The 12,596-nt window shown below is 27.8% G+C and overlaps 2 protein-coding genes and 1 long non-coding RNA gene across 5 annotated transcripts in view; 1 reads left to right on the top strand and 2 right to left on the bottom strand.

Moving 5' to 3' along the window:
- The window catches only part of Kug (FAT atypical cadherin kugelei), a 98,576-nt gene that overhangs the window by 15,949 nt on the left and 70,031 nt on the right, over positions 1-12,596 (top strand).
- LOC141533336 (uncharacterized) lies at positions 674-3,036 on the bottom strand. Its single transcript, XR_012480245.1, has 3 exons — positions 2,577-3,036; positions 1,893-2,019; positions 674-1,832 (listed from the first exon to the last, which is right to left on the bottom strand). It is a non-coding gene; the product is annotated as an uncharacterized LOC141533336 (long non-coding RNA).
- LOC141533334 (uncharacterized) lies at positions 3,900-11,954 on the bottom strand. Of its 3 annotated transcripts, none has more exons than XM_074252158.1 (3): positions 5,385-11,948; positions 5,092-5,302; positions 3,900-4,733 (listed from the first exon to the last, which is right to left on the bottom strand). In XM_074252158.1, the coding sequence occupies exons 1-3, from the start codon at positions 5,404-5,406 to the stop codon at positions 4,730-4,732; spliced, it is 237 nt and encodes a 78-aa protein (XP_074108259.1). In that variant the 5' UTR covers positions 5,407-11,948; the 3' UTR covers positions 3,900-4,729. The 3 variants fall into 3 exon arrangements, with proteins under 3 accessions (XP_074108259.1, XP_074108260.1, XP_074108258.1); XM_074252159.1 differs by having other exon boundaries at positions 5,092-5,284; XM_074252157.1 differs by having other exon boundaries at positions 5,092-11,954.

The raw sequence follows: 12,596 nt of genomic DNA, 5'->3' as shown, positions 1-12,596 counted from the left end.
CTGAGATACTGAGATAATATACTAAAATTAGATTTATATATAATATATAGTAATGATATACTTGCTTTTATCTATGTCAATATTGTATGCTTAAAAACTCTATCGAGAGTATATATGTAATATAAAAATATAAATATATAATCATGTAATATGTAAGCTGAATAAGATTGCCGTAAAGTCACTTTAACTTTGCTTATTTTTCTTGTTCTGCTTTTCCTATACCCGCTTAGTTCTCTTTACTTATTTCTTCTTCTACTTCTTCTTCTTCATCGTCTTGATTTTTTTTTTTTTTTTTAAATTTTATTTTTACTCGTTTTCTTAGCAAAGTATAACTATATAATACAACCAATGTTGGAATAATTTTTTTTTTAAACCGTCAAACGGACGCGAGTGTAAATCCTTGAGCTCTCAGGACGCTAGAGAATTATTTACCGAGTGGATAACCCACACCGTAAAACTGCTCCTGTCGTGAATGCTCGATGTAAGTCGAGGTAACGAGACTGCTGTATATTTAGACTGCCGGACAAGCTTGAAGAAAACATTAAGAAAAATATCTAATATAATTAAAGTTATATTTGTACGGTAAATAAAAATAAAATTTTATTGATTAATTTGAATTCTAAAATTTAATTTAATCATCACAAAAAATTATTTATCGTGTAAAAAACAAAATTAATAAATATTTTTATCTGAATAGAAATGAAATTAAAAGCTGTATACATCTTTTAGCGCTTTTAACTCTTCAGCTCTTCAGCTTTTCAGCTCTTCAGCTCTCCAGCTCTATAAGATTATTTTTAAAATGAAAACTGTATGCCGTACCAGGATAATGCTGGATAGTATTTTAGTGACAGCCTGTTGTTTTTCTGTTCGTCTACTCGAGATTTTCACTTTCGGATGGATAAATTCACAGATTATCAGCAACTCTACCGTATAAATATAAATATATATAATAAAATATACAATAGAAAAAAAGAAAATTATATTGATAAATTTATTTGCTGAAACAGACGGTGAAATGTCAGATGCATAAGCATAATCACCACTTTAACATGTGTGTGAATACTGCTTGATTATATTAACATTAATATAAATACAAAATAAATAAATAAAAATAAAATATACATCGGGTGATATTATTTTATGATAAATTATTATTTTTATCAAACATATACTCCAGATAGTTCTATAGTGTTGTATTTATATTTATTATAAATTGTAATATACTTTTAATTCTTTCATATAACTGTTACGGGTGAGCTGCATTCATTACAGTATATATAACTATCAAATATAAATTTTATTTCTTCTAATATATTTATTATAAAATCCGGGAATAAATAAATGACAAAACGACACACTTGAGAGTTTCATAAATTCAACATACTATACCATACATATTTTCCTAAGATGCTTTAGTATATTTACATTTTTTCAATTTCTCTTGATTTTTTTTTTTCTTATCTTATTTACTTGAGAAATTAATAATGTTTCTCTCTTTATTAATTTATAAATATAAATTTAATTCATTTAAATAATAATAATAATATAATAGCAGTAGAAATATTAAAAATAAATTGAACAAAAAATATCAAGAAAGATAACGAAAAAAAAAAATATATCTATATCAAGAGTCATATGCTTCTTACAAGAGTTGGCAGTGGTAGTGGTGGTGGTGGTGGTGGTGGTGAGAGCAGTACACCATATACCAGTCGATTCAAAACGCCCTATTGCACTTGTCGGTCTGCTTCACCAACAACCTCCACTAAAGTGGAATTCAATTCGAGCCACGTTTCCTGTCTATCCGGTTGTTGGAGCAGAAGCACCCGAAAAGACTAAAATAAAAATAATAATAAATAAATAAAAAAAAAAAAAAAAAAAAAAACAATAACTACCAGATATAATATTATATATTTAATAGATATAAAAGTTTCTGGCATTTAAACTTAACTATTTTCATCTTCATCATCATTATCATTATATTAACCATTTAATGAAAAGACTAGATTTATTTTTTAACATCTGTTATAGGTCAAAAATAAATCATTTTATTATTGTTGTTATGTTATCAATTAAAAATGATTAAATTTGATTAAATGAATTAATATAGTAATGATAGTTATAAGTAATTACAATGGATGATAAAATTTGAAATAATAAAAAAATCAATACTCAACGGTAATATGCAGATTTAATATCATAAAATAATATAAAATAAATAAAAATTGACATGCGACGTTATTTTACCCAACAATAAAATCAATTCGCAATAAATATTTTAATTAAAATAATTAAACTCGAATGGACACATTGTGACATTATCAATAAAATTTTCAAATGACAATTATTCGGTGAAAAACAAAATCACAATAAAACTCAATAATTAAAAATAATAATAATAATAATAATAATAATAATAATAATAATAATAATAATGTATTAAAATTAATTGATGGAATTGAATAAAATACGGATTAATTTTAAGTTTAAACTTTCACTACTCCACCTTAGATCAACTAATAAAACTAATAATAATGTTGGGGTAATGACGTGTGTCTCTTACCATACCTTATACACACCTTCACACATTTATACCACACACTTTGTTTTATTGTTAATACTTATTAGTATTATTTTATGCAAATAAAATCAAAGTCCTCCTACGTATAACTTTATCGCGAGATAAATCGTACCGGAAATGAATGTGTATATCAATACATACTTATTGGTAACTCGATGACAAATAACAAACGACAAACCACTAAATTTAAGTATTTATTATTTATTAATTGAATTAAGATTTTATCTCTTAATTAATTTTATAACAATAAAAGGATTAAATGTATTGGATATAATAGAATATTAATGAGACATATATTGATCGTTGTAAACGATAACAACAATGTCACCAGTTTAGCGTCTAATGAGTGTTACGAAGCGCAAGTAGCATTAAGCCATAATGCAAAATCAAATACCAAAACCACTACTACTACTACTACTACTACTACTACTACTACTACTACTACTACTACTACTACTACTACTTGTATTCAAAGGTTTTGTCACCTCCAATAGCTATATCAAATACAACTATTATCTGTATACATATATCCAGAGAGAAATTTACATGACAACAGTCAAGGCGTTTGATCCCGATATTACTTGCATCCCGAATACCTAAATACCTATTTCGATGCCTATTAAACCTATTATGTCTGCATCTCTCGGATTAATTAATTTCTCATATATAATTACTTAATATACAAATTAATAATTAATATTATGGTAATAAATATGTTGATTAACAAATAAAAAAAAAATAGTAAAATAATTATAGTTGTACCATTTGTCCCAAGTATTACAAATCGTTAAAGTTATTGTAAGTTGTTTAGTTATTCAGCTCAGGCGTTGTCTTGTCGTCTCGATACTTTTTTCTCTACTCATGTATTATATTATATCGTTTAAAATTCCTATCCTATATACTAATACTAGCACCAAGTACCAGACCAAAAACAATACAAGATGACAATCCCCCATTTTGTAAGCCACAATCACTGACTAAAAATATTACACGTAATGCAACAACTATATTTATTTTATTATTAATTTTTTACTTAATCTTTTAATAATTCGCTCTTTAGTAAAATATACATCATCACTCTATTTTTTTTTTTTTTTTTTACTATACTGGCTCTCGTGCACTAAAATAACTAATTTAATAATATAATTATTTTACTATTATAAACGTCAACGCGAACATGGACAGACAGAAAGAAAAAAAAAAAAAAATCCTAAATAAATTAAAACTCTAATGTCCTTTTTTTTTTTCTTGAGACACTTTAGTATATTTTATGAAAAATTCCATTTAATTAAAAATGTTAAGAGAAATATATGTATGAAATTTTACCGTTGTTATTATTATTATTATTATTATTATTATTATTATTATTTCTTTCCAAGACGGGTTTTTTTTTTTTTTTTTTTTTTTTTTTTTTTTTTTTTTTTAACTTGTCATCACGTAGGTTATTGTGACTAAGAATAACAGCTAATGAGAAACGGTTTATATATATATGTATATCTAGTAAATGGTAGACGACGACTACTGTAGAAAAAGTGTTGTTAATTGGTGTCTTTGTCGTTACCGGATACCACTGACAAAGTAGTTGTGGTCTCAGGTGAGATCAACAATAAGGGTAAAAGCTTTTCTCTAATATTTTTTACCTCTTTTAGTGGGACAATTGTTTTTTATAAAAAAATTAAAAATTAAACTCTATATTAATGCTGGTTATGCTGTTTAAAAAAGTAATATTTACTAGTATAAGTATAATAATAGATTTGATATCTTATATATTAATGCACCTACAGACAACCAGTCGATTAAATAACAATAATAAATAGAAAAAAATAGTGTTGAATTATTGAAGCTATTAAAATTTGACATGTGACATATAGAATATATACAATATATGCATATTTCCATGCATTTAAGTTACATTAAGGGGTTAGGGATACTCAGAGGCCTGAAAAAATGATGATTTTCAATAATTTTTTTTTTTGTAGTTAATTACTTTATTTGACAAAAATAAAAACATAGCTTTATTAGAACACGTTTCGATTTGACTTCACGAAAATTTCAAAAAAAAAAATTCAAAATTCAAAAAGTTATCGCTGTTTTTGTGGAGCCCGTTCCTCCCGAAGTCCTTTGCGGTGATCATCATAAGTCCTTGGAGATTCATCTAAAATCAATCGGACAAGAAAAATTAGTTTTATTAATAGATAATCTTGTGCCTGATCGAAGCTTTTTTTTTTTTCGAAATTAACAAAATGGCGGCTTCAGGAAATTTTTTTCAAATTTTCGAGAAAAAAACCGACAGTTTCTTGTTAAAAAAAATCGAAATTTTTGAAAAAAAAAAATCCTTCGATCAGGCACGAGTTTTTAATGTTTTTCAAAAGTACAATAAATTTTATTGAAATCTACCGAGCAGTTTTTAAGTTACAGTGATCACCAGTTCAGAAAACATAGTTTTGAGAAAAACGCATTTAAAGTTTTGCTATGGATTTATGTCGAATTATAAGAATTATTTAATAACTTACACTGAGTCATCTATTCCTGGACCATATAATAGCTCTTCAGCCGTCATAGCAGCTTCCAAAATATCGATTTGCTGGTGCCTACGTTGCAATCGACCTTCTCGGGTGTTATCATTAGCGCGCTTATCTGCTACTTTCATACGTGCAGCATCCATTCTTTCTGTATACCGATGAGAATTAGGCCCACAATTAAGTCCTAATGTATTCATCAAGACTAATAATGAATTTATACCCTCATTAAATATACACATAGCAACGTATGCAGCTATTTGTACGATAGTATAACTAGTATTTACCGTTTTTGGGCATATTTTCCATACTAGTTGGTTAAAGCTTTCATTATTATTCTGATCTGATTTTATAATTCCTGAATAGGTCTTGGAGCCACCATCACCAATATAGTTGGCATATTTAACTCCATATTTAGTTTCAGAATACGAAAACATTTCGACCATCGCATCCACCTCCATTTTCCCAGAAGACCCTTTATGATTAGCAGAACACACATCTTCATGCGATTGATACCATTCCTGGAACTCAACAGTATTTGGTTTTTTTTTTCCAATACTCACATAGCTTACAATATGCACTTTTAATGTTTATGTCAAGAATCTTTCCAGTAAAATAGCCAATTATAGAAGAAACTCCAAATAACGATGTATATCCCCGTTTTTGCCAGGTTCCATCTCCCGATACAGTTAGATGATTTATATCTTCATTTTCAGTTGTTAATGTTGTTGGCATTGCTTGCTTTTTTTCATTCACAGCTTTCGTCATGAAGGTTTCTGCGACGGTTTTACTACAATTCAAAATCTGTTTCAGTAAAATTGTATGCGTAGATTTATCTAAAAAAGACGGCATGTCCATCAGGCCGCAAAACTTGCACAATCCTTCGTATCCTATTCCTAGTATTCTCATTACAAAAATGAAACGTCTGTTTATTTCATAAGAATGCTCAACGAAAGAACAGGAAGGAATATATTCATTTCCACAGTTATTACATGCAACTACAATTTTGAATCCCAGCCCACGTGTACTTGCTGTTTGAAACACTACATTTCCATCACATTTTTTACATTTTATAAGAGCAGAAATTTCAGTGAATACCTGAATAAAATTTATTATTCGAAATTCAGTACTGCTGTCTTCAGGTACATCATCTTCAGTGTTTTGTTTTAATTTTTTAGAAGATGTACTCTGAATACTTTCATCACGTTCGGCTGTTTTCGGATTAAAAACATTCTTTCTTTTGACTGAACGCGACTTATTAATTTTTTCAGAACTCCAAAGTTCTCTTGAAACCTTTCTAGAATCACGTCTCATGGTTAATAATTTAATTCACTTGAGAAATAATTTATCACAAAACTATCGACTGATCAGTGCAACGACTACAGGTATACTGGCAACCAAAAATTATTTTTCAGTTCTTGTACTACCTACAAATTGTGAATATATGTAGAAAGATTTATATATATATATATAATTATACATACATTAAAATGGGAAGATATTCATGACAATGAAACCCGAAAGGTCGGTTGCTTGCAGCTGTTTCTAGCTACCTGCTCTCGAATGCCACGTAGCACCCGAGTGTCCTTTGGTCATTGTTAAATAACTCGAAAAGAATTTGTCGGATTCACTTCAAATTTTCACACAATATTTTTAAAATATTATACTTTAAGAAAATGCAAAAAAAAAAATCGATTTTTTGAAAATTCTGACTACCCCTAACCCCTTAATTATATATATTATCTATTAAAGTAAACAATAAAAGTTTACAAGGAGAGTTTATATGTTAAGTATATGTATAAAGCGTAGAATAGTTGAGTGTTTAGACTATTATAGACTAGGTGTGGAGTATTTATCTTGGGCGTGGTCGATTTGCCGATCTCGTTTGATGTTTATTTGACTCACAAGCTCTATCCTGCAAACTGCAGTATATACTGCGTTTTGTACTGTTGTACTGTAAACCATAATAAACTTTTAACTTGTTTTATCAACATTTAATACGTAACGGTTTTTTACCATTACTTATGTTTTATGTATTTAAACGTAATAAAATCATTATACGTGATTATCGATGAAAGTTTAAACAAAATCACTAATATATAATAAATATAAATCGATTTTGATGATGATGATAATAATAATCTGTGTAAATGTCCAACCATGTATAAGTTTAAAGTTCCATTGGGAGCAGATATACTACGTATATATTAGGTATATGTATGTACATATAATATTACAGTAGATACAGGACAATTGGGTTTAGACTTGGATTTGAGTTGGTTAGTTTGGTTAGGAGTTAGAAGCTGAGAATAGATATAGATATCACCCAACCTGATGCTAACTTAACAATATATATGTATTTAATTGCATCACATGCATTAACTTGTTGTTTAGGAATATATTATTATATTAGCTCAAGTTATTTACCCAAAGTATAATTACATGGGTTAATAATTTATTATCAATAATTAAAAAAAAAAAAAAAAAAAAAAAAAAAAAAAAAAAAAAAAAAACGAAATTTACTTAATAAATAGTCAAGAGATTATTTGTAATTGTTGAAGCAAAATGAAAGAATAAGAAAAAATAATAAAATTAGTTACAAGTTAATCTGATGGTGAGGTAGTTAGGTTTTCGAGTATCTTCGTTGGCTCCTATTAGCTTCTATTAGCTCCTAGCTCATATAGCTTCTGATTTCTAGCTGGTTACAATGAATGAGGGTGGTTGGTTACCATTAAACCCGAAAAAGACAAAAAACAACGTAAAAAACGTAAAAGACGTTCAATTGGCTCCTGCTGCTACGAATTCACAAACTTTTTCAATAATATATAGTTTCTCGCGCTTGTTAAACAAGGACACTTTTACTCAGTAAAGACCAAGAGTTTAAAGTATATATATATAGGAAAGACGGAGAGAATATTCTTATTACTTATTACTTATTCGTATAATCTTTCTCCTCCTATCAAGGAGGCACTGTACTACGTGGCTTGTTAAATTTTAATCTTGTCCTTGTCTTTTAACACCAACCCATCCTGTTCTCTCTTCTTGTCGTTTCAGTCTCATTTTTGACGTTCCTGTCGTTGTTGTCGTCAAAAATCCATGATAGAGTTGAGTTTCCAGGCTAATGTCTTTTTTCCTTATTCTAATACTTGAGAAAATTGGAGCGAAACGACGATTAAATAAGTTGCTTCTTCAACGAGCAATTGTCTCTATCTCAATTTATTATAATAATAATATCCAGCTGCTAGCTACTAACTAATTATAATAATTTTCATATTTTTGTTATTTAATTATTATTTGGTAATATTCATTGCAAATAATAATAATAATAATAATAATAATAATAATAACAAGTCTGCGCTGTGGTTTTATTTGAGGAAAATAGTTTTATACAATAGAAAAGTTATTCATGTGAAGGAAACAGAGAGCTTAAAAAAATCCACCTCGTTTAATAATAACATACGTCATAACGCGAAAATTTTAGAAACTCGAGAAACTCGAGAAACTGATCAAGTCATCACCAGCTGTTATGTTGTTACGTTGTTTCTGTTATTCTCTATGTGTTATATATCATGTTCTTGTTGTTAAATTCGTTGAATATGTATATAATGTGTTAAAAAGCTGTCCATTTGAATCTCTCACTCCATTGCCAAACAATAACAGTTAATAAGTTGTAAAACTATATGATTAAAAGTTTAAAATTAAAAAAAATAATTAAGAATAATAATAGAGAGGTAATATACAACGTTTTGATAATTAATCACGGAACAGGATTACAAAATCAGGATTGTCTCGTGGTCTCTCACGATCGCTCATGTACCGAGTGAAGCGTCAAATTATCGAGCCAGTTTCCTGCAACATGTTCGTGCTGTAGCGTAATTAATTTTTCACGCATCACTGAACATTACCGATCGTGTTACTTGCTGCATACCTACTATACGGCAATTATACTCTACCAACTACTACGAGCCACTATCTATATATCTATATATCTGCTAACTTGTTATATTGAATGTATGTACATATCTATATATGTAGACTGCGTGAGATTATTAACCAAAACTAGTCTGGCTCAACTGCTTCTGAATTATATTTTACTACCTATACAGTAGTGCACAGTGTGTATTGCGTTATTTTCGTTCGGATCATTGCCTCTATAGAGTATACTGTTATATATTCCGTTTTTTACTATTTATATGTATATATTTGCGGACCATGCGACAACTCAAAAATATTTACAAACTTATACTCAGCTATTTCAATTATATTTATATTTAAATTTTTCATATTCATATTTTACTCTACGTTTAATTTAAACTTTTTGACGTCTTTTTCAAACTGTTAACGGAATTTTTTATTTATTTATTTCATGTACATATCGTACAGATTGCATCTGGTATTGACAGAACCTTTTGCTTATTTAGTTTTGCTAACCGGCGATTTCATTTTGGAAAAAAAAAAAGTAAAGTAGGAAAAGAATTTATTCCTATTTCCTATACATTACATTACATACTTGAAAGAAAGGAGAATTATAGAGATAAGCTATTACTTTTGTGTGTATTATGTTATCAAAGCTTATAAAACCGGATGGTTAAATTATTAGCACATACGATCGAGTATCGCCTTATCAACACGATAATATACAAAAAAAAAAAAAAAAATAAATAAATAACTTGACTCAAATTTTATTATTATAAATAAATTAAATTTTAAACTTTTAAAAAATCCGTAATAAAATTTCCGTACACAATAACATCCATACATAAATCAACTAAATTTTTTTTTTATTTTTCTATTGTTATTTGAATAGATTTATGGATGTAAAAACAAATATTAATAAATTAAAGCGATTAGTGTCATGAAAGAACGGATATAACGATGTGATCCAGGGTATCGATGCCATTTCATCCCGTATTGAAATAATATATATGTATAATTATTAAAAAATTTAGTGTTGGGTATAATGGAATTTTGGGTTCAGGAAACCAAGGATTAAATGATCTAAGGGAGAGTTGAGGCCATTCTCTAATAAGACATCCTAGATATAGCTACACTGTTCTAAATGCCACGAGCATGATTAATGAGGGAATATTATCAATCATCATTATATATCATTGAATAGTGAAATAAAAAACACTAATTAAAGTTTCACAATGAAAAACATTATTATGATTTATCAATATCAAATTTACTAAATTAAAAAAAAATTTCTAATTATCGTGAGAAAAATAGATTATATATAGTTATACAAATTAAGTTTAAAGTTAATTAAATATACGTTTTAATTATCGGGTTCTGTTTACATTTTATTTAATTAAACTGAACAATAGAGAGTAAAAATAACTAGCCCAATAAAATATTTATTTTTAAACATCCAGAATAATTAAAAACCAGTTGAATTATTATTGTTTTTTTTTTTTAGTAAAGTTCATTGTTTACTTTTTATGTTATTTTCGATGCAACAATTAAAAAAAAAAAAAAAAAAAAAAAAAAAAAAACTATTGTTTTATTAAAGTTTAGTTTATTTTTAAAACTGTAGACAATTTGATTATTTTTGGACCATCAGAATACTAACGAGCCACACGAAAAATCAATGCTCATATGCACATAACGTTTCTCGTGACAATAATATGGCTGCAGAGCATTCCAAAGTATATCTATTGAACTTGAAACGTTTACATATTAGATATTTTAACATAGATTGACAAAATTTCTTTACTATTTTTTTTTTTTTTTAAATATATTTTATATCGATCCGTCTACATAAAAATATAGTTTTTATTTATTTTATTGAATTGATTGTGCGTCCTGAGATATCTAATAATTTTCGATAATACAACAAATGTTAATAATAAAATATCTATTAGAGTAAATATATGCTGCATCAAATTAAATTGGACTTTGACGATATGGAATATGATGAATTATAATTTTATATACGATTGATGTTCAATTAGCGAAATCACTATGACTAGTTGAATTAAATATCTATAACAATAAAACCACGATGAAAATTTATTTTCTGTTGTCATTTATGTCATTTAACTAAATTAATTAAAGTATATAGCTCAGCGAGAATAATAATAATAATAATAATAATAATAATAATAATAATATTAAAATAATTTATTTTTTATCGTTAGAAAAATAAGTGATGGAATAAAGTTTAAAATTTTATTATGTAGAATAATAACATTAAAAATGTTATGTTGTGAAAATTTCATCGGGTACCTGCTAGCTGAACGAGCTGAATTTGAGCTGAACGAGCTGAACTTGAGCTGACTGTTTATCCTGACGTAGACGAAAGACAAGATTAAAAACATAAACAAAACAAGAATAAAACAAAAATAACCCAAAAAAAGGTTTAATATAAATAAAAATAAAAGTAAAACGAAAATCCGGACTCTCGTCAAACTAGTTTTATTTTATCATCATCATCATCATCAACTACTTTCTTCAAGATGAACAACAGCAGCAGCAGCAGTAAGAGGAACAGGTAGAGACAGTAACTTGCCGTTAGCAACTTGCCAACTTAGAATTCACTAACCTGCCATCCTCATTCTCATATATATTATTATATTGAGTCTCATTTTAAATATTCTGAGGACTCTTTAATATATATTTATATATTTGATGTTACTGTTAATAATGTTATAAATGATTGATATAATTAATATTGAAGCAGATGTTACTGATGTTCAGAGGCTCAGTATGATAATCTCATCCAATGTTGTTATTTAACTTAAACTATGTTCAGCTTATACTTTTGCTTTTAATTTAACGAGTGAGATGTCTGGTACCTCCAGTTACATATTTTTATACTTTTTATACTTGGATGACAGCACACACAGTACGTCAACAGAAACTCTATCTCTTACCTATATTTTTTTATTTATTTATTCTGTTGTTCCTCTCAACGGTCTCAAAGCCCTCAACCACTCTCAACGCTCACGACGCTCTTGACTTTACTCTTACAACTGTCTCTGTTTTACCTCTACGATACAATAAAGTACACAAGACTGTTGTAGCACTGTTGTACTGTTGTACCTAACCGGTATGGTTGGCATAAACTGTATATTATTATATACTACTCTTTGATTTTAATGGTATATACTATAGCACATACTGATGAGTGTACCATCTACATTTACATTGATATCCCTAAGGCAATGCACTTGAAGAGGAGGAGAACGTTGACCCGATACGATACCATACGATACGATATTAAACGGTTAGATATAATATACCATCCAACCCGCAGTTCTCTTCTCTTGATTCTGGAATTTATTTTTTTCTTCAGGAGCTCATTTCTTAAACTATTTTACATTTTTTATTAAAATAAATAATAATAATAATAATAGTTATTATAAAAATCATAATGATATGTATATGTTATATAGAGATAAAAGGGATTAATTACGAGTTTTCATTACAATATCACGCCTGAGAAGCATTGTTCTATGTGGTACATTAAGGCATGTGAATAAAATTGGGTCAAGTAG

This window comes from Cotesia typhae, unplaced genomic scaffold (genome assembly GCF_013202065.1).
Source record: "Cotesia typhae breed Kobodo isofemale line unplaced genomic scaffold, CoteBio_Ctyphae contig_83, whole genome shotgun sequence".
Classification (NCBI taxonomy): domain Eukaryota; kingdom Metazoa; phylum Arthropoda; class Insecta; order Hymenoptera; family Braconidae; genus Cotesia; species Cotesia typhae.
Note: the sequence above shows the minus strand (reverse complement) of the source record. Positions and strands in the feature narration are given on the sequence as shown.

Excerpts from the sequence above, each read along its gene's own strand:
- LOC141533334 (XM_074252157.1), bottom strand. The coding sequence starts at position 5,558 with ATGGAGGTGGATGCGATGGTCGAAATGTTTTCGTATTCTGAAACTAAA.